Genomic DNA, 22,893 nt, shown 5'->3' on the forward strand with positions numbered 1-22,893 from the left:
GATGTTGTGTTCGTGTCCAAGATTATATCCAAATCCAACAATTATCTGTGTACTTCACCACAATCAAGTTTATTACATAAGATGCTAAATTTCACTCAAAGCAAATGAGTGATCTAGCTTTGTTATGGGAAATTAACTGCAAAAACATCTCAGAAGTTTGCCTTTTCCCCAAAGGAAATGATTCGGGAAACCTTGAAATCCACCTTCCTGTAATTCAGGATTTAATAAAACTGTCAAAACAAAACATACTGTAACAGATTACCCTGGCCTAGAAGGTATCATATCACTTGATATTCCCATGATTTTAAGGCAAGTTTAACCATTGGAAGGGGGTTAAGGTATAGCTACATATTTTTGATAGGAAATATATTTTCAAAAATGTCAACAAATGGTGAAAAACAGGGGTCATTTTTATTTTTATAATAAATATAGACTTTCTCAAGAATTAACAATTACATTGGACTTTCATCATACAAACAAGGACTTAAGAGAGCTCTGGTGGACCAAAACACCACCAAAATCCAGGATGGCGTCCCCACAAAGAGAGAGGGGGGGGGGGGGGGGGAATGAGTGATTGATGGAGAAGAAGATGGCAGTCTGTGATTCTTACTTCCATGATTCTGCAATCATATTTCATCATCTTCTAAATTAGAAGCTATTGAATCGCTGAACCTCGGATCGTTCAAGGTGAATAAAAGGGGGGGGGGAGAAATCGCAGTAAAACCTTTGATTTCTATCTCTTGGTTAACATGATAACATTAGCGGAACCCTGAACCGCACAGGTAGCCCAAAGAGACAGGTATAAAGCTGGTGTGGAAGGTACTGTGGATAGGATGAGGGCTCTTAGTAGTCTACTGCCCCCTAGTGTCCGCCAGAGGAATGGTCGGAATATCCAGACAGAAGGAATTAGTAGCAGCCTCTCTATCCGTGCTTGTCAGTCCAGTCTGTAGGGACTTCCAAAGAAAAGAGGGGCTTGTAGTGATTTAACCCAAAGCAGCACAAAATGAGACAGTTACTCCACAATGTTTCTGCAGCGAGTGTCTGTGTCCCACTTGTCTGTCCGTCCTCTGTGTCCCACATGTCTGTCCGTCCTTCCCTCGTCTCCCATCTTCCCAGCCAGGTCCAGGGATGTGCATGTATGTGCTCTCCCTGCGTGTGTGTGTGTGTGTGTGTGTGTGTGTGTGTGTGTGTAAACAGTCTTAGATGATCTGCTCAGTGCTAGAGGCAGAGATGTCCAGTAGTCTCCAGGCAGCGTAGGGGTTGAGCTCCTCCTGGTCTCGACACAGCGCCCAAACGTACATCATCCTCAGCACTTTGTCCTGGGGGGAGAAACAGATTAACCCTCTTTTATTCAGTACAATTAATCACCAATCAGGTACCACTACCAATTAATAACGGATTCTTCAGCCAGACAGAGTGACTACTTGTATTGTTATGGAGTCAGCTGTACCCAGAAGGTCCATGTGTATCTGTAACAAAGAACGTTTTCAAAGGAGGACGTGATTTATGAGCCTGTGGCCAGACGAGGAGTAACAGAGAGGAGCTGGGCCTAGGAGACATGACTTGGTCCATGAGGACAGAGTCTGTGGTTGGATGTCCATGTCCAGACATTGAGATTCAGCCCATAAAGCACAGAAGAACAGTCCACCCACCAATAATCCCCTGACAGCACTCTTCACTCACCCGCTTTCAGTCACAGGTGTCCCTGAGGTGCCTTGGGGGGATAATAAGGCTGAGTTATAGCTCATAAAAGTTTTTATCCGGACTCTGATTCTAAATGTTTAAAAAGAGCCATGGCCAAATAGTTTAAAAAAAATGGCTCCATCATCTCATAACCTTCTCCCAGTGCCTCATTTATAAGAAGTTCTTACATACGCATGTTGTTCTTACGACCAAATGCGAGCTAAAGTTGTGATTTAGAACAAAATGTGATCTAAAGTTGTGATTTAGAACATATTTTGAACAGAAAGATAAGCCCAAATAAGCTGCTTATTTGGGCTTATCTGCTCCCTTGTTGTCAAGATGTTTTCAATAGTTTGTCCTATTGCAGGATCAGTCCATAACAAGTCCATTCCCTCCAGGTGTCAGTGGCCTGTTATAATGATCAGTATGTCAGTTGACACCTGGCATTAGAATGCGTCACCACAGGCTGTGTTTCTCAAGTTACCACTTGTGATCCCACTCTATATGCAAATAAACACGTAGGCCACATCATTTCGATGTTGTTTTTAAGGGCAGTTTATAGTAGGTTACAACGATTTATGATCGCCCGATGGGCATCGCTACGGAGTCACCAACATTCCATCGTCGCTCACCTTTGATTTGGGCTGCTGTTGCTCATTAAAATTATACACATTAGAGCGATTATAGAACACATCGCAGAGTGCTTTCACTTCTCAGATGTAGCCTACAGGTATCATAATAATGTTCTTGCCCTTTTCTAACAACAGTTCAAAGTAGCCTAATGCAAATATTCTCAGGTTGTGAAGTTTATCGTTGCGTCAGTTCCTTCAGACTCCACTGTGTGTCAACCCCAGCAGCTGCTGTAGTCTGCTTTTAATAGCGCCATGAAATGAAATATATTTTTAATTGCACTACGGTAATTGAAAATGTAACCATTTGAACGGAAAATAATAATACAGTTTGTAAAGCAGTCTTCAGATTTCCCAATTACATATAACTGCTTTTGCAATGTTATTTTTTGTTTTTGTTTTTAATAAGAAGTTTCATTCAAGTCCTCTGGCAGTGCCCAGTGCCCTCTGGCAGTGCCCAGGACCCGACTAAAGACCAGGGGGGACCGGGCGTTTGGGGCGGCCGCCCCTAGACTCTGGAACGCACTTCCCCCGGTCCTGAGATCGGCTCCCTCCCTCAACCTGTTCAAGGGACACCTAAAGACGCACTTATTTAAGCAGGCGTTTGAGCAGTCTTAGGCCGTTCATCACGTCACTGTCCTCTTGCACTTGGTTTCATGTTTGTATATTGTTTTTAAGTTTATTCTATTTTCCTGTCATGCTATGCTTTGTTATTATTATGCCTTAGTGCCATATAGGCCTAAATGTTTTGACTGCTATATTTTGTACAGCACTCTGTGCATTCGTGCTGGGAGGGGTGCTTTAGAAATAAACTTTTACTTACTTACTTACTTAAATATATTGTCTTTATCCAGATAGGCCTGGTTGCTTCTTTCTCAGCAGCAGCAGCCTTCTCTAGCACATAGGAAATTGTATTTCTTTCCTACCGGCCAAAGTGTGTGTGTGGGGGGGGGGGGGGTCTCCATAATGCCAGAAGCCCTACCCCGCCGGTGCCCGTAGGAAACAGCCCCAGCTGCACCCATACAGAGCCAGGTGGATCGCTGCTCACCCGTTTATTCAACATTTATTAGTACATTCTTTCCAAGTGTTTGTACAGTTGTATTAGTCCAAATTGCACTAAATCTGACACTGCACTTCCTCTGGTCCCCAGCAACACACCCGGCAAGTGTGAAGTAGATCAGATGAACGGTTCTTGAGATATGTGATAAAGACACACACACAGATTCGTGGAATGAGCCTTTTTCATGGCAGCCATTTTGTGTCGAAAAGGCAGGTGCAAGCAAAACAGTAATGAGGGTTTCCAACTTCCAATCATGGTTGGAAACCATCATTACTGTTTTGCTTGCACATGTGTTTACCCTGCCTTTTCAACACAAAATGGCCACTGTAAAAAGGGCCTATTAGAGATTGTGTTTGTGTGTGTGTGTGTGTGTGTGTGTTTCCCATTGTTTTTGCATCTATTATTGTTTGTCTAAATGTGAACACAAATAAAGGTACTAAAATGTGTGTGTGTGTGTGTGTGTGTGTGTGTGTGTGTGCGTGTCTTACAGGGTCACCCTCCATCACCTCTCCCTTGGTATTGCGGATCACCATGACCAGCTGAGCCTGGAAGGTGATGATCAGTACAGGACCCTGCTCCATCATCTTCCCCATGGCCAGCTGGGCAGAAGGAATACACCAACACGAGAAACACACACACACACACACACACACACACACACACACACACACACACACACACACACACACACACACACACACACACACACACACACACACACTACTGAATAGACTGAACTAACTAGATGCATATAATTCAGATATGACAGAGGTTTATCGTGGCTCAAAGGTAAGGCTAAGATAGAAAAAGCGTGGTCTACAGGGACGCTATCACTGCAGGGACTCAAGTAGGGTCTGACATAGTCCGAAACTTGATGTTATTCCCATGTGGCAACACAAAGCAGGTGCGAGGCCACTCGAGAAAAAAACTAAAACAAAAACAAAAAACATAATAGGAATAGTAGTTGGTGTTTTATTACATTATTTGTCAGTACTACTAATTATGCATTATTGTGGACGGAGTGCTGCTTTAACACAGCACCTCCGCCTCTTCTATATATATTTTCTTTCTATAAGTACTGTCATGTTATTGGCTTATTGATTGACCACCTCCCACTCCCTTGTAACCAATGAGGAACCATCCTCTCTAGACTGGAGGCTATTGTTGTAACATCTGTCTTCACTGTTTGACTCTGAAGAAAATGCTGTGCGTGTCGAAACGTTAGTCTTTGCACCTTATTAAATGTGTTTTCCAGTGATTTTTGTGTGCTCCAGTCCTCTCTTTGGGTTCAGTCTTTATTGAAGTAGTCCATTGAACTGTTTCCCAAAAAACATCCATTGTATATAAGTGAGCAGGTTTTAAATTAAAACTCTAAATGTCCTCGCTCCTTACCTGATTCTATACAAGTAGTAGCACCGAAAATGGGTAAGGTGACACATTTCTATGAAAAATGCACACTAATTAACTTGGCTGGTAAAAAGTAGTCCTGACAAGTACATTGTTTTAGTTTTGCCCCCCCCCCCTTGGCGTGTTTAATTTCAGACACTTGTGTTGTGAATTGTCAATACTCAGAGCTGAGAAAGGATGGTCTCTCGAGATTAAGAATCGAGTTTAGTCGAGCCCGGAGCAACTTACATCAATATTGTCAATGTCCAAGATCTTAGAGTGGAACTGAAGCCCCATGGCCTTGGCTTGCTGGATTGGGTGTGCCATCTGGCTGTATGTCTACACGCCCAAAGGAGAGAAAAATAAGGTCGTAATTAGTAATGAGATGAAGAACTGTCTGTCTGAGAAAACATATAAGCAACATTGCACTCCAAGATATAACAGCACTGCTTATCTACCATCTCTGCAAGTCAATATCAATAGAAGCCTGTCTGCCTTGCTACGCTGCGGGCAGAGAGTCGGGGTGAGAGGTCGTACCGCTTCATAGCACCAGTCCTTCAGCACCTCCAGCTCCCCTCTGACCATGGCCTGCAGACACACAGAGCAGCTTGAAAAGAAGGAAGGAAGCACTACTGGCATACACTTGAAATAAAATCTTCACAAAAAGAAAATGACTATAGTTATCGTACACTCCGAATGCGGGATCAAATTAGAATAATTTAAGAGTGGACACTGCCCTACAGTAGTTATCTCATTTTGGGGGTTTGGGGTCCCCACTCTGCTTGGTTTACTGGAAGGCAACGCCGCAGCAGCAGCAGTGTGTGTGTGTGTGTGTGGACACAACAGGTGTGCGAAGCGCAGCAGTAAAGCGAGGATGTGTCCCCGGGATCTCAACCACTTTAGGCCTTCAGCTTGTCTCAGACTGATAGCTCTCTGCCTAAATCAATCAGCTGTTGAAGTGATGTTAGCACTAGAGGAGCCTGCAGTCCTACGTACCTCCAGTACGTTGGGGATGATGTCTCGTTCACACTGCTTCAGGAAGGAATCCTTGTCAAAAGACGGGTCGGCCTTCAGAATCTCTGTCAGGACCTCAGACATCTCCGTCTTAGAGAAGAGTCCCCCTGATCACACACAGCACACACGGAGATGAAATACACACAGGAAGACATGCACAAGGTATCTGTAGCTTTCCCAAACGCAAATTTAAGACTTTTTTTTCAGCTTTCTGGAATTGAATTTAAGACCAAATTAACAGCCAAAATAAAGACACAAAAACCTGATAAAAGCAGCCTATTTCTGACTGAATAAAGCTAAAGAATGCTTTGAAACTATGAATGGACAGTATAAGAAAAACGACACTAGAAATTAATAGTTTAACTCTTAACTCAATTAGATATCTCCAAATGTGAAAAATGTTGTCAATACCTCTAATATTTGCATCAAAATCAAACTTTAAATTACTTATATTTTTATTCAATTTAATTAAGAAATAAAACTGATGTTAATACTTAAAATGTAAATGTAGATAGCCCCCCGTGACTTTAAAGGCCCCACAGACAGACACCCTGAAGCTCGCATACCAGTTGCATCTTCTTTGTTATGGCTTGTGTTAGCAGTAGCACTCAGACCTGTCGCACACGGTTCACACAGACAGTTGGCGAGCTGAGGTCTCTTACCTATGACGTCGGTCATCTTGTCAGTGACGGCCCGCGACGCTCTGATGAAGGCGTTGTCGCTCTCATCGTACTTCATCTTCATCTCAAAGTATCCTGAGGAGGCAGACACCGAGAAAGAGACACAGACAGAGACCGGCGGAACATTAAGCTGACACAGAAGTCTACACAGTTTAGGTGAATGGGCTGAACGTTGAGGCTCAGCAAAAGGTTTCTTTCTTTGCACCTTTCCTGGATGATGGATGAATCACACTACATTTCTGATATATATGTCCTCATAAATTAACAAACACACTCTTGTCTCTCCACAGTCCACTGCTCCCTGCTCCCTCCTCAGCAGTCCTGCATTTCTTAGCTGTTGTAAGGATATAGTTAACAGAGACGAGACCAGGCAGCTGGGCTAACGTTACCACTGAGCTATATTAAATGGAACGTTACAGGCTGCCCTACCCACACTATACCAGTAAACAACGTAGCGTAAAGCGTCATGGTTAGATTTGTTAAACCAACATTTGCTCCAAAAGGAATTAAATCATAAAGTCAATCAAAATGCCACGGAAACATTAGGCTAGCTTAATCAACACAGCAGTGCATCTGATAATTCCCCCAGTGAGAGGCTGAGAGGAGCATCCCTGCCTCCACGTCCGGTCCGGGCTGCTGCTACTTCAATGCATCAGAGTTCCTGAAATGAGCCGTGTCAAAGAGATTACATGGAGCGCTCAGCGGGGAGCGTCACCAAGAATTCCACTCTGGAGGGTGGTTTCAAAATGTGTAGTTTCCTAAAGCGCAAATTCGCCGTCGCCGTCTAAAAGGGAGGCACTAACGATAAAATAATTCCCTATTAGGAAACCGTCCTCGTGTAAAGTGCCCCCTAGGCACGATCATGAGTAAACAGCCAAGGACGCAAACAAAGAGAGGCAGAAAGACAGAGACAGTCTATTAGTCCTTACTGTTGAAGACCACATTGTTGTCTTTGAAGTCCTTCCACTGCTGGTACCATTTTGAGTCCTTGTGCAGCACCACACCCATGGCTTCCCTGGAGAGCACACACAGTACAGCTCACAGAGCAGGCCGACGACTACAAGGTGCCACTGGTGACGAGCATGTTGCATCACTGCCATTGAAATTCACATTTAAACGCATTAACCTGGAAAGACAAACATGCTCTTAAAACAACAGCAAACATTCAAGAAACACTCGTCTCCTCAAACTGTGATGTCACACCGATGGATAGTTCAATAGAGGAAGTGAATATAAGGTGAGGTGGGGATGGAGAACATGGATGGATGGACATTTAATTCAATTGTTTAACTACAAAAGTCAAGTGTGTGTCAATAGGAAGCTTCTGACTATAAGAATTAATACATACAGTTTTTAATACTTTAATACTTTTTTGCAACTGGGTATGTATGTGTAATGTATGTATCGCTGCTGTTGTAAATTAATTTTAACGATAATGTGGCTTTATAACTCCTCTTTTATTTGCATGTGCTGTTTATTTGTATATTATTATGGGCTTTGTTTTGTCTGTTTTTTTGCGTATACCCATTTGTAAATTGCATTGGACTGATTTTTGAATGTCTGCAAAGGAAAAAATAAAAATAATTGAGAAAATACAAAATAATAATTAATATGAATGGCAAACTTGTATCTGGTAAAAAAAAAATACTGTGTGAGGCCATGAGATAAGAAACACCGTTTGTGATTTCTTAATTAATGGGAGAGGTGCTCCCCTCTCAATGTCGAGGAAAAGCAGAGGTTGCTCACATACTCGTTGGCTTCGAAGACCTTGCCGTCATCCGCCGCACCCTTTGAGGAGAACTCACTCCTCTTCCTGAGTCTGCTGGGGGGCCGATAGGGGCCAGTGTGACCCAGGTCTTCAATCTCTTTCTTAACACTCTCCATGCCCTAAAAGCAGATACATAATCAAATGAAATAACATTGAACATATCATTTGCAAAATATGAGGGATAGATGGGTTTCACGCCAAAGTTAACTCAATAAGGGGCATTCTGCAGTGACAAACTAAAATCTAGCTATTTTCCATTGTTTATTCATTTATTTATTAACCATTTGTTTTATCATGTCCTGTTCTTTTAGGTACTGCCTTACCATGTAAATATGGAATCATTTCTATTCAACAATTTCAATGACTCATGTCTATTTTCAAAAACTACCATTAGCCTTGATTTTCCCCCTCAAATTCACAAACTTTCAAGGACCCGCGGGAACCCTGATTTCATATATATACTGTGTGTGTGTGTGTGTGTGTGTGTGTGTGTGTGTGTATATATATATATATATATATATATATATGTACGGTATATATATATAAATTATACATATAAAAACGCTGAGTCCCATTTCCCATTTTGGTAACCAGGGAAATAGGTCTACGACACAGTAAAAGCAGTGACTCCCTACCTGTGATATCGCTCTGAATGCCCCGGTCTTCCCCAACATCTCTCCACTCTTGGACACAGACTCTGCTGAGCTCTTGGCTGTTTTGGCTGCTTCCTCCACGCCTTCCATGATCTTCTTCCCAATGTCTGTACGAGTGACCTCCTCAAGCCCCTGCGCACGCGCACACACACACAACCAAACACCCACACACACATCAGTGAACTAGAAGGTGGATAGATAAACTGGGATAAATGGAAAGATGTAAATATGGTATATCTTATGGCACTGAAAAGATTGGCTGCATGAGGCTATAGAGAGGCAAAGTGACCGCCTACTTCCTGCTTCAGCACTGTACCAGAGATTTTCATCCGCCATTTATTTTCCCATACACATTTCGTAAAATGCTTCTAAAAATAGTTTTACTGGTTCAAACCAAACGGTACAGATATATTTAGAAACTGGAGAGATTGCATAACATATTTTTTCGATGTTTTTTTTAGTTTTGGTCTGAGTTAAATGTTCTATGGTCTCTCCCGATTATAGCGTTAGCTGAACCGTTTGGTTCAACGAAGTAAAACTATTTTATAAGCATTTTACGAAATGTCTATGGGAAAATAAATGGCGGATGAAAATCTCTGGTACAGTGCTGAAGCAGGAAGTGACGTTCCACTTTGCCTCTCTATTTAGCTGCTCATATTAGTTTACCTCTTTAACAGACTCTGAGAGGGTCCCCAACTTCTTCTTCAGAACTTCAGATGTCTTCGCTGTTTCCGACTCTATTGTTTTCTGGGAGAAAGACAGACAATAATAGTCAAATGAGCTTTTAGACCTAATGGAACTTTTTTTATTATTATCAGCGATTCCTAGAAAGGCTGTGAAATCTGGTAAAATACGAACATATTTCCTCCGAGCTTGCTTCAGTGCATCGGATTCCTCTAGTTTTTTGGCCTCTTCCCGGAACTTCTTGATGTTCTCCTTCATCTCCTTGTTCTTGTTCAGCTCCTGCTTCAGGCTGTCCATAAACTCACCCAGGAAACCCTTTCTGCCTCCCCCTCCTCGTGACGAATACCTCACCTGCAGAAATGTGTGATTAAGGCAGAACATAGCTATGAAGTAGAATGGACACACCAAGCATAATTGGAGCGGTTCAATAATTTGAGCAGTGGTATGAAACCAGATATGGTAAAGTACAACAAAGAGCACAAACAAAAGGTTACTGGGACTGGAATTTGTTTTTCGATTCCCCTCCATTTCCACATCACCCAACTCTGTCCAATAGACCAGCTACTTAGTTGTGAGCAGGCAACAGGGTGGGAATTTCGTTGTTTTAGGGGCAAGGCCATTTGGATTTCGGCGTCACATATTTTTTTAGGGTACAATGCCACATGCCAGGGCACAAAGGCCATTGCTCTATTGACATCGTGAAGTACGATTTTCCTTAAATGTGTGTTCAAATTTGCCAATTACACATCCTTTGCATAGGGCAGGCTACATTAAACTGACACCACTGACGCTTTTAAAGCAACTGACAGTAGCAGGCTGCTAGCAGGGCACTGCCAAGGTGGCCTTAGGGATCTCAGGGCATCACGGCCAGAGGGAGGGGCAACAGAGGCCACCGTGTAATTCCCACCCTGGTTGTGAGTCCATGTGACATTTGTTTACAAGTCGTGGTTTGCTTGTTATTGGGCAGTGTGAATCTAAACTAATCATGAAATGCAAAGATGTAACAAAACAATTTCCACTATTGCTTGTATGTATGAAAGAAAACAAACAGTAGTGGTGAGAACACCTTTATTATTCATCCAGTACAGATGAAGTAAAGGCATTATTGAGTCCAATTATATTATTTCCCAAATCAAGTCTTATAAAACTACAATGACTATACTCATTGCAAATACAGCAACAACACACTGGTAGGATGTGGCAGATCGGCCTCCAAACTGCAAACTTTGTCTCGGCTACATATGCAAAGGGGTAGTCCCATAATGTTCCACTGTTAACTCATCGGAGATGGGTAGGAGAGCTTTTTAATCACTTGATAGCCCCAATTTGTGTGTGTGTGTACAGTGTGAATGAGGTAATGTGAATCAATGAACACCTGTGGAGAGCCACATATCCTGTAGACATGAGGTCTGTTGTGAAGAAGCAGGTAGCAGGGACTGGATGCCAGCAAGCCTCTTCTGATACATAACTGGAGAAAGAGAGACAAGTTCAGCCTCAGTCAATTTAGAATTTAACACATCATCCATGACCATGAGCTACTGCAAAACACAGCAGGCCAGCGGGCTTCTGGAGACAAAGATTTTACACTTTAATTCTTTGTGTGCAGCGATACTATCAAGTTACTTTTATTTATTTAACCCTAGGTAGCGCTGTAACCTCAGAAATAAATTAATTTAGGCTAAGTTAAATTACATGGCACGTCAGCCAGGTTGGTAGTCGGACTCAATAGTCTGCGTACAACACAACACAGCATTTAAAGAATCAACATTCAGTGAAGTGTTGTTCATGAATTACAACGCATTATGATAACTCGGACCATATAAATATGTTAATATAATTACTTTGGACAGTTAGTTTTGTACTGTTTGACATGCATCTGGCCCAAACACCGGCTGGTGCTTCTTTAGCTAGCTAACTCCACGTTAGCATCCTCCCAATCAGAAAAAAAGGATCTTAAATACCAGCATTGCAGTTGGAAAGTGGACTGTTCACATATAATGCTACTACTTTGGGGCAGTACAACTGCAAACGCTTAACTATTTCCATTTGTTTTTAACGCTTTATACTGCGTTTAAAGCGGTGTAGACAGCTCACCTGGTAACACTGACACAAGGAGGCCGCCATCTTGATTGTATTTGCTTGTGACCTTTTCCGGCGATGACCTTCGACGTAGCCTACATGTGGGCGTGTCTCGTCATTAAATAGACAGCATGTACATTTTACCAATGTGCTGAAGTTAATGAATCTGTCACTACTGGTCATACAGTAACCTACTTATGTTCAGTGTGCATGATCATACACTAGCACCAGTCACTGAAATCAACAAAAGGTCTTATTCAAAACAAATGACTGGTCTTAAACTATTATTACATGACCAGACCCACAATCACAAAAGCTTTGAATGCTTAACTGTAAGCTTATTATCCTAGTAGACTGATAATTTCATCAGCGGCCCGTTTACTATATTCACATGCAACCACACACAAAAAGCAGAAACCAAGCCTTTCCAAATGTAGGTTTATTTATCAAAACACCTTACAGAACAAAGGCAATGACAGGTGAAGCATGACAGAGGGAAAAAAATTAAAATTTTGGTCACTAAAAAAAGGATTTGCGCAACAACTAAAATAAACTAAAATAACAAATCTAAACTGTCACAAATGCCTAACAAACTAAGAAAAATATATATTTTATCATTCAGATGATAATGGGCATGTGGCTATCAGGGTCATAATGAATGTGGAATGCAAGACAAATAACTTATGCGTTCCTATCAATCCTAACATCGATCTCTCTGCCATTCAGCCGGTAGCCGTTCATCGTCCGACAGGCGCGGTCGGCAGTCTCGGGGTTGTCGAAGCGGACCACACCACAGCCCTTGGACTTGCCATTCTCCATCTTAATATCAGCATACTGAACCATGCCTGCAGGGGAAGACACAGTGTGGATGTTAGGAGTCAGCTTCAAAATATTCCATTTATTCTTGTGGGTTCCGTTAACGCACCGAGACAAAAAGAAACTGGGATTAATGACTATTCTTACCACATGTATTGAAGGTATCCTTCAGCATCTTCCAGGTGAAGTCAAACGGCAGCTGAAAGACAAAATAATATTTTTATTAAAATTTAGATTCATATAAGAGGTGGTATCAATCAAATCGATCAAGCCTACTTTAACTATATTGTAGATCAAACACTCACATTTCTGACGAAGATCTGGCATCCCTTCCTCACATTGGCACCCCCAACTCCAGGACCTCCAGCCCCGGATCCTCCGAAGGAATTGCCACCGAAGCCTCCGCGATCCAGGTCGGCAGGACGATCAAACTGGCCTCCGACTCCGCCGCCTCCCATCCGGTCTATGTTCGAGCCCATACGGTCCAGGCCTCCGGCAGGGAAGCGGTCCAGGCCCCCGGCTGAACCCATGCGATCAAAGTTGTTGGCCATTCTGTCCATCCCGGCGTTGCCCATGCGATCCATGCCCATCTGGGAGCCGAAATCCATGCCGGTACTCATGCGATCCAAGCTGGACGGGCCTAGGCGGTCAAACCCAGATGGGCCAAGGCGGTCCATGCTGGAGCCCATACGGTCCACGCCAGAACCGAGCCTGTCCATACTGGGCCCCAGCCGGTCCATCCCCGGGCCAATCCGGTCAAAGCCAGAACCCAGCCTGTCCAGCTCAGACACGCGGTCCATCCTCTCCATGCCAATCCGCTCCATGCTGGATCCCCCCAGGCGGTCTATTCCCGAATTCATGCGCTCCATTCCCAGGGAGTTTCCTATGAGATTGTTTGAACAAACAAAAAGATACACATACAAAAAAAATTACATCAAGAACTTAAGTGGTCATGAGCATCCTTATTTTGAGACATGACAGGTGAATTTTTAACAAAATCCTGAAAGTACTAACCCATTCCTCTTTCAAAGGAGGAGTCTCCAAAATTATTGCGAGACATGCCCATTTCATTTCGACCAAACTCCCTGTCAAAGGAACCACCAACCCCACGGTCCATCTCTGACAACACAACAGATGAAACAATTAGAAAAAGGCTGGCAAAACATGAGATTAATGGCCAACGCTCGCTTTGGAATGCTCAACGAGTCACAAAAGTGTGTCTTTACCATTCATTCTGCCCATTCCAGAGGGGCCAAAACGATCATTCATTCCGCCAAAGTTGTCCATTCCTAGAAACGAATAAAGAGTAAGTCTCAACAGAGGCCACATACAGAAATTAAAGAGTAAGTCTGAACAGAGGCCACAGACAGAAAGTAATGGCACCAGAATGCGTAGTACAGACAAATGGGCAGTATAGACAATCATACATACCTCCTCGGCCTCCCATGCCACCAAAGCCCATTCCGTCCATTCCTACAAGTGAAACAGTGATGAGTTGTTGAGGCTGCCATCATAAAAGGTGACTGGAATACCGGCATACCTATGTTTTTAATCTTCACTGTCATGGACTAACTTTTTTGTCCTGACTTTGGACATGGTCTATATTTTGTGCTTGATATTGCACTGCTTATGTTGTTGTTTTTTGTATGAGTACAGGCTATATGGGTGCTTATTCACCGTCATCCTTGATTGCATAATTGTCTGGTATGCTGTCTAGTGATTGGCTCCTGATCACTCTTAACACACCTGTGTACTGCTGATTTTAACCTACCCCTGATGAAGGCAGATGTACTGCCGACACACGTTGGGTTTAGCCATTCTTAAATAAAGGCTTTTTAACTTGGAGACTGAGTGCCTTTGGTTTTTGTAGTAGGGCCCACTGCCCAGCTACTTTTCTATTTTTCACACACAGCCTTCAGTTGAGTTTGACTGGCATGAACTGCTCACATGAGCAAGCCACTGTCATTTATTGATTATCAGCTGCACCTGTGTAGCTCACCAAGACATGATGTCAGTGTTAAGGGCACATTCAGGAACACCAACATTGTGCAACAGTTTAACATGAGTCACTAACTTCTAGTACCTTTAAATTGCTTTTTCCAACTACAGCAACAATTACCTCCAGGGCCCATGTTGCCCATGTTCCCCATCCCAGCACCACCACCACCCCCGCCGCCACCATTTCCTCCTCCTCCTCCTCCTCCTCTGTTGATTTGGGTAGCATCAATTGGCTGGCCACCAGGCCCCAGCCCCAGACCAATACCACTCAGGCCACCTGGGCAGAGAACACAGGCATAGAATAGGTCCTTTCAATTCATCAAAACAGAAAAGTAATTTTGCCATTTCCACATGCTTTTTCTGTTTGAGAGTTTGATCGTAAAAAAGCAAAGCAGGGCTTACGTGGAAGAGCAGCGGGTCTCTCAGGTGCTCCATATGCATCTCCTTTGGGCAGAGACTTCTCATCCTGAAATTACAGAATCATTCAAACAATGCCTTCAGATCATGATATCAATAGGAGTATAATTTAGAATATACATGTGTGTGTGTGTGTGTGTGTGTATATATATATATATATATACACACACACACAGTATATGCACTTATACAGTGCAGTAATGTTTAGGAACGTACCAGTTTGACATGCATGACCCTGTTGAACAACAGCTGTCCATTGAGCATAGCTGGTGAGAGGTTAAGGAAAAGGATACCAGAGACATTTTGAAAGGACCTAATACTGAATCAATCTTCCATACATAGTTAAAAATACATCCACCAATCAACCAACATTTGAAAGGATACAGACAGCTTGGACTGCTTCAATGGGCATATCAAATGTAACTGTGCCCATGCCTCTGCTCTTCCCGTCCTTGTCCTCCCGGATGTCGGCCCGCACCACAATGCCCGCCATGCCAAAGACCTCTTTCAGCTTCTTCCAGCCCACCTTGTAGTCCAGCTGCAGCCACAAGGGAAGATTACCTTTTAGATCCACAATATCACAAGCAAGGCTGGAAGCTAGACTAGCCAGATACAAAACTAAGATTGCCTAGCATGTTGTATACAAATAAAAACCTACCTGGATCATTCAAGCAAAAAATAATAATAAATAAACAAATGAATAAACAAACAAACATGTGAAATGTAAAGGGCCCTCACGTTAGCCACGAAGACCGTGTTGCCAATCTTGCCAGCCTGCAGACCATGGATGATCTCATTAGGGATCTGGGGGTTGTTCATCAGGCTGGGAGGTATATTGACGGGGCCACCGGGTCCGGGGCCCATGCGGTCCATGTTCATGCCGCCCATGCGCTCCATGTTCATGCCGCCGCCCATGCGGTCCATGTTCATGCCGCCGCCCATGCGGTCCATGTTCATGCCGCCCATCCGGTCCATGTTCATACCACCCATTCGGTCCATGCCACCCATCCGGTCCATGCCACCCATACCCCCCATGCCTCCATGGCCCCCAGGAGGGCCTCCACCCTGGGCCTTGTTGGCTTCCCTCTGAGCAAACACACCATCAGGGTCCTGAGGAAAGCCATGGAAAAACCCCAGGGGGGGGGGGGGGGGTCAGAAATTCAAGAATCATGGGCAAAATTCACATCGGGCACCCAGTTGTTTCACAATTCATCAATCATTACTTCTTAGTGTTACGATACCAAGATTTTACCCTGCGATACTATACCAGCCAAAGTATCACCACCATGGAGAAATCTATATATTTTTAGTTTTATGAATGTGCAATGCATTTACCTCCACAAATGATAATGTATGACCGTAGGCAAAAATACAATGGTTTCACAGTATCTCAGGCACCTCTAAAATGTGTCATTGTAAACTATCTGCTCATAGATACTACGGTAGATAGATATAGATAGATATATGCAGATATTTTACATCACAGATAGCTAGATTGATTTAAGGCTGGACAGTGCATGCTGCGTTTATACTATTGTACTTTTATACAGTTATACTTCAACCATTTGCTGCACTGCACAGCTCAACAACAACAAAATCTCTCAGAAGTGACACAATTTTTGCTTTTACTCTGAAGGCAGACCAGCCCAACTTCCTGTCCCATTCCACCTAACGCCAGGCAGACCTTGGCACAGCTATACCTAACTTCCTGTCTGTTTGCTAACTCGCAGTATCTTGACACTGGTAACTGCGGAGGAGGAAATTATTCAGACTCCGAGCAAGGCTGTTAATGTTACAGTCGCTACTCAGCGGTCCCACGTGTTAGTTTTGTTGTGACATGTCCTAAACGCAAGATTTCACCATGCGGTGACAACGTTTCTGTGTCCTTGAAATGCACGTTGTCTCGAGACTCCTGTCAGCTGAGCCAGAGATAGACAGCAGCTGGGCTCCACATCTAACGTTAGTTGTTTTTTTCTGTGTTGTTGCTTCCAGAGGAGCTGCATAGACGCAAACACACGTGTTGTTGCTTCCAGAAGAGGGTGCGCTAACGGCAATATGATTATGAATGTAGAATCCAATTAATTTGGGAACGGAGGTAAAGCATTGCTGCTGGTGCTGGCCCCGTCATTCCACGGTAGTATAGTGTCTCCCAGTAGTAGCGTGTCTCACGCTAGTAGCATTGTTTAAAGCAGCTGATATAGCAAGCACCGTGATGTTGTGATGAGGCACCGCAGTAGACGGTAGGAACCGGTAAACCGTGCAACACTATTACTTCTTGCCGCAGCCTACCTCTTTGACCTTCAGGGGGCGTCCATTGAGGCTGTACTTGTTGACCTTCTCCACTGCTTTCTTCATAAGCTCTTCAGTCCTAAACTCAACAACACTGGGAAAGAAACATCCACTCAGAATATGCAACTTAGATATCAACTGCCATATTTTACATGCCCCCTATCTTTTTTTAACCTTAACACTGGCCGTATGTGCACCTAACAGTAAATTGGAACATGATTACAAGCATCTCCATCACTTCACCAATATGAAAAGGTATTGAAGAAAGATTAAGGCTACTTACGCACAACCCTTTGTTGATTGAAGACCACACACCAGCCCGGACCGAAGGGATACAAAAAGATTATTCAAGTTAGTAAAAGCCATGGTTATACAAAATATGGATATTTTAATTGAGAGTTGAGAAATACAGGGAAATTTCATGCACATTCAACAGCTCAAGATCACACAAGACTCACTTGTAAGGCCTTGGCGTCAAACTCTTTACTTCTCATAGTAACCTTACACATGTTAAGAGCTCACGTTTCTCACCACCAGACTAACACAATGCCGACGAGTCTGGTGAGTCTTCTTAACCCTTCATTATTTCTCAACATCCAAAGGCAGAAAGTCCACAGTGAGAGGGGATTCCCCGTTACAGAGATATTGGAAGTATCTATCCCAGTAAAGCAATTTTATGGAATGAGTTAGTTATCAACCATCTAACAGCCTTGTCACAACCTCTTGCAGACTAGACCCTATTTACACTAAGTTCATGGTGAACAAATCCAACAGCCAAAAGGGACATTGTCAGCCACTGCAGCCTCACAGGATTGGCTACTGAGAAACCTGAAAATCCTATTGTAAAAAGCATCGACCCTGGAGATGACGTCAAGTCAGTGCGACACCAAAACACACTCCTCCCGGCGTGTCACCATCTGAAACACTCCCTAAGATTTCTGAATCTGAACAATCACCCACACTGAAAGTAAAACAAAGAAATCCAAGCTGACAAACACAGGTTTGTCTACGTTTATTCATACTTTCTTTTTTATATATGTTTTTTTGCACTTACCCTGGATTTGCCTTCTGCGTCCGTTAAGTGTTCCACGTACGTTACCTCACCCACTACAAATCAGATTCCAGAGACGACACACACCAAGGGGAGAGAAGCCGAGAGAACAATGGGGATTTAGAGCAGACACACAAGCGGGGTGGCCGGTCCGGTCCGGACAGTGAGCTCGGACCGCCAGTCCTGAGCCTTCCCCCAGCACCTCCGCATCCGCACAATATGGTACAGGTCTACAAAAAGCAAGCGTGTGTCTTTTAAAAACTAAAGACTTCTTAGCCTGTCCTTGTTGGAATCCCCCAAAACACCATAAGCAATAGATGGAGGACAACAACTGAATAGCTATCAGCCGTCCTATTTGGATATGTTGCCGTAAAAAACCACCTATGTGAGGATGATTGACCAAACGGCAATTTCAAGTCGGCAAAGCCCATTCAACGCTTTAAGCCCATTTCATAGCAACCCTGATTATACTTTGCCAAATGTCGCCAGTTGAAACCTCAGGCTAATGCAACAATACATTTGCACATCGGCTGCGTCTGAGACTAACCCTACACTAGAAAAATAACCATAATCTTACTGACTGCAAAAGTCTAGGGGGACAGAAACTGCCATATCTACACACATATCTGTTCTTAAGAGTGGACCTGGAACTGAAACGCACAGAATCAGAATTTTGATTCCTTGTCGACCACAGCCACGCCTTCGTCCAGAAAAATGTGTCTGTTCAATGAATGGACATCAAAGACCAAACCTCTGGAGACAAGGACAGGGCATAAGAAGCTGCTTCAGTTTGTAGACCTGTACCCCAAGAAATCCCCAACGCACATCTGTGATTGGCACAACATGGAGATCTGCTGAGAAAACATTTGCTTTGTCAAGGTCAAACCTAAAAAAAGAAAATGCAATTTAACTCCACAATCAATAATCATAAACCACTAGGTAGTCTTCCTGGAAAGGGCTTGGTAGCCTCATTAACACATGCTTTAATTTGCTTAAAGCCGATACCAATTAGGTGCATTTCTTCTGATACACAAAGTTTTCCACATCCACGTAACTAAGCAACTACTTTCACGTATGTCTGAATAACAAAAACACATTTCAAAAACGATATAGCAACTGGACAGGGAGATCGAGGCTAATCCGTGCTGAAACTCAAAAATATTGCATGACAAAAACATCACTCTTCATTTGACATATCTCCAAAATTGTGATAAATGGTGATTTTTTTTAAACCATTAATGGCATATTGCACCTGAGAGCAAATCATTCATCTCTGGGCAAAATACGATGGCAATGTATAGTCTTTCATTCATGCATTTCAATGAGGGAAAATGCAGCTCATTACGCCATTCAGGATCCCAAGCCATTAGACACAGCTTTACAAATGTACAATCTCAACTTCATATGAAACACGTGAGCTTTGGTATTCTCATTGGATGACTGTTCTCCATGTTCACGAAAGCTCTGCAAAATCTACAGCTCGGTTAGTTGACCGGACACATGCCTCCATTAAAAAATGGCCTCTTCCAATCCTTTTATACCAACTAACTCCCATACAAGAGCTCAAGTCACATCGCACAATTTGAGTGCCTGAACAAATTCCCAAATACCCGAAGTTCAAAGCCACGGTGGTCAATCAAAATGACCATGGAAGCTGCATATTTTGTCATGGGCCAGGTTGTGCAGTGAGTCCATCCGTTATCTGGACACCTTACCTTTTTCTTTCATCAGGTCTTTCAGTGCTTGCCATTTCACATCATACGGGATGTTGCTGACAAAAACACGGTATCTCTTGTTCACGTTGCCATAGGGTTCAAAGCGCCCTCCGCCACCTCTCTTCACAGGCCTCTCCTTCCTGCTCTGCGACGGCGTGGATTCATGCTTGGGTTTTCCATTCACCTCTCTGTGCAAAAACAATGATAATTTCATTTAGTTGATGCTACCTTGTGCTAAATGTTTAAATTAAATTATATCATTAATGCGTAACGTTAAATTATCGGTAACAGCAGCAGCTGTTGGTCAACACAACACAGTATTGTATTTTAGAAAATGGCTGCGCAAGTCCTTCCAGCAAATACACGGACCCCAAACACGCGCCAATGTTACCGTAACGATAACAAACGTGTTATATACGTTCACGTGTCGTTTTATCGATGATAAATAACCATGCTAACATTAACAATATTACTAGCTCAACACAATGAAATCGTAGTTTTCCTCGGATCTTAAAGTGATGAATCTTCGTAGTGATCACTGCTAACTAGCTAACAGCGCTAACAAAGAAAGCTGGCTGAATGGAGAACATTACCCCTGCTGCTGCGGCTGGCCTGCTTTCTCAGTCGCTGCCTCGGCCTGGTCGTTGGACATCTTCCTGCACAGTTTTCTACTGCCTCGCTGAATAAAACTGAAGCTGAAATTATCTCTTTAGGTATTAACGGGAATGCAGCACCTTTAAAATCGACCCGTATAGGAGAAATAACAGCGTGAACGACTTGAATCAGATTCCGTCTCGAGACAAGCTACCGAAATGGCGGCGAGAGAAAACGGTCTGGTACGGATGCGATTTATTCAACGGCGTTGCCAAGGCAAAGCTGGCTCGAGGATGCTGCCTGGGAGAACATCCGACGTTGTTTTCAAAATAAATGTAATACAAACACCCCGTGATTTTTAAATGCGACCTGTATATCCAGATACATTATCTGGATAATGGTCGCATTTAAAAACCAGGTGTAAATGGGGTGAAAGAAACGTGTGTGATGTTTGAGAAAATGCTATTTCAAAATGTAAATGAATCAATACTCAGGGCAGGACATAATCTGATAACTGGGGGGGGGGGGGGTGGGGGGGTCTCTGCGTCCAAGGCTTTTGATATGCTTTTATCTTAAAGACATTAGTCAGGGGCTTCTCATTGTTTTGCACAGAAATACAGAAAAAAACATTGCCTGTATAGAGAATCCATAGACAGTAAAAGAGAACAAATATTTTTTATTTTGAAGGCAAAGAAAAAAACTACCTGAAATGTCTAGAGTTTTATTTTGAAGGCAGATAGGGGTGGAGGCAGGAGCTTCAGCTTCCAAGCATCACTTGCATGCATTTGATTCCAGACAACTCGGACCTTGGAATTTCTGACCTACTAGAAGGGGTGGGGTGTGTGTGTGTGTGTGTGTGGGTGGGGGGGACATTGCATAATTACACCTCAAATCATGTCAACAATTTAACTGGACAAATCGGAGCTCAAAATGATACCCGAATTTCCGACCTGTAATTCCGACCTCAACGACTGTTCAATTCATTTTTTACAGGTTGGAGCCCATTCTTTCCTCTAGCTGGACATGATCCAGAGTTCATGTTTAAAAGGCACTATAGTTAGCCTTGAAGGCTGAGATGGCTTGAAACAGTGTCTTCTTAACATGCAGTGGAATCCGGATTATAACCAGCTCCTAGCTGGTCAAATCCGGATCATATCCATCTCAACCCCAAGTATAGGATCCGCATTATAGGAAAAGCGGCTGTTGTTAAACACTGGCAGCTCATGATCCTGATCATGTAGCTGTTATGTCTGAGTGGGCGGGTGGTGGCACTTTACAAACCAATAATTAATGTCCCAGTGATCATTATTTTCATGAATGGACGTAGTTACGTGGTTGGATTATTTGGAAGAGAGCCAAATTAGGCGAGTAAACAAGTAAATTGAATCGTTTCTTTGTCCCCCATCTGCCAGTTTAAAAATGCAACATGATAGCCTACTACTATAGCCTACTACATAGGCTAAAGTACCCGCTAACGTTCACGTAGTTTATTAATTAATGAATCGTTCGGGCAATCGCTTATATCAACGAATTAAACGAGCAAACTCACGGTTTCCTCAAGTGCTGCAAACGGCTTGAATTGTTTGGTAGAGGGATCCCAACGCGCTTCAGCTATTGCAGGCAGGCAGATCCGGTGCATCACAGAGGAGGGACGCAGCATGAAGTAAAAAGAAGGAAACTGCCTGTTACTGCTGCGCTGCTTGCTGGTAATGTTGAAAAAGTGAGACATAGGCCTAGTCTAACTTTTGTGGGGAGAAATACATTGAAAACTAGTCAGATATGACTTGAATGCCACTTGTAAAATAAATCACCCACAGTGATTGATGACGGTGCGACCACTATTTTGACTGGGCGGCTTTATATAACAAAGGCAAGCCTCATTTTTGGCACATTGCCACCCCTCATTATTGCCTGAATGGTCGGAATGGATCATCCGTTAAAACGGCATGTTTTTGAATGGAGTTTGGTTACAGATTCGCTAAAGCTGTTTCCATATCACATTTCTTGTTATCGATACACGCTACCGCACCCCTCCCCCCGCCCACTGGTAGAGACAATACGGGCCATTTCCAGCTGTTTCTAAACACAGACTCCTCATGTCTAGAAAGGTAAAACCGGAAAATATCCTGCTCTGGCTAGCCAGACATGATCCAGACTTCATGTTTAGAAGAAAATAGTGTTTTTCTTTGCTTCACTTCTCTTGATTACTGTGACAGTTTGATGTATCTTCTTTTTTTCTTGCTAATCTTACCACGTGCGCTGAATATCTTCTAATGGATTTCCGGCAGACTGATGCCTTCCGGCACATTGCTGCCTGGTCAAGATAATGCTTTTTGGGGTGATTCATTCATTCAGTCAGGAATGGATAATGGATAGG

At 43.2% G+C, this 22,893-nt stretch overlaps 2 protein-coding genes across 3 annotated transcripts; both read right to left on the minus strand.

The window, feature by feature from the left end:
* Positions 1-709: 709 nt before the first annotated feature.
* Positions 710-11,681, minus strand: timm44 (translocase of inner mitochondrial membrane 44 homolog (yeast); the record flags this gene model as incomplete). The annotated part of the gene is made up of 13 exons (XM_083647234.1): positions 710-1,319; positions 3,861-3,971; positions 5,008-5,097; positions 5,296-5,346; positions 5,755-5,879; positions 6,435-6,527; positions 7,382-7,467; positions 8,203-8,339; positions 8,856-9,005; positions 9,540-9,620; positions 9,732-9,908; positions 10,933-11,025; positions 11,652-11,681. The coding sequence occupies 13 exons, from the start codon at positions 11,679-11,681 to the stop codon at positions 1,200-1,202; spliced, it is 1,344 nt and encodes a 447-aa protein (XP_083503360.1). The 3' UTR covers positions 710-1,199.
* Positions 11,682-12,066: 385 nt separating this feature from the next.
* hnrnpm (heterogeneous nuclear ribonucleoprotein M) lies at positions 12,067-20,747 on the minus strand. Of its 2 annotated transcripts, XM_083647688.1 has the most exons (15): positions 20,516-20,747; positions 19,923-20,110; positions 18,211-18,263; positions 17,157-17,267; positions 15,606-15,977; positions 15,252-15,405; positions 15,084-15,133; positions 14,853-14,916; positions 14,572-14,727; positions 13,884-13,925; positions 13,679-13,741; positions 13,467-13,571; positions 12,758-13,335; positions 12,600-12,651; positions 12,067-12,481 (listed from the first exon to the last, which is right to left on the minus strand). In XM_083647688.1, the coding sequence occupies exons 1-15, from the start codon at positions 20,572-20,574 to the stop codon at positions 12,318-12,320; spliced, it is 2,211 nt and encodes a 736-aa protein (XP_083503814.1). In that variant the 5' UTR covers positions 20,575-20,747; the 3' UTR covers positions 12,067-12,317. The 2 variants fall into 2 exon arrangements, with proteins under 2 accessions (XP_083503814.1, XP_083503813.1); XM_083647687.1 differs by lacking the exons at positions 18,211-18,263; positions 19,923-20,110; positions 20,516-20,747 and adding an exon at positions 17,440-18,152 and having other exon boundaries at positions 17,157-17,250.
* Positions 20,748-22,893: the final 2,146 nt, after the last annotated feature.

The sequence above is a fragment of the Poromitra crassiceps genome (assembly GCF_964638095.1).
Source record: "Poromitra crassiceps genome assembly, chromosome: 12".
Taxonomy (NCBI): Eukaryota; Metazoa; Chordata; class Actinopteri; order Beryciformes; family Melamphaidae; genus Poromitra; species Poromitra crassiceps.

What these genes read in the sequence shown, in the direction of transcription:
- hnrnpm (XM_083647688.1), bottom strand. Translation starts at nt 20,574, where the DNA reads ATGTCCAACGACCAGGCCGAGGCAGCGACTGAGAAAGCAGGCCAGCCG. An exon ending in GGGTCATGCATGTCAAACTG is followed by an intron (nt 14,917 to 15,083) that starts GTACGTTCCTAA and finishes CTGTAATTTCAG; the next exon opens with GATGAGAAGTCTCTGCCCAA. An exon ending in GGGCAACATGGGCCCTGGAG is followed by an intron (nt 13,926 to 14,571) that starts GTAATTGTTGCT and finishes TTTCACTTGTAG; the next exon opens with GAATGGACGGAATGGGCTTT.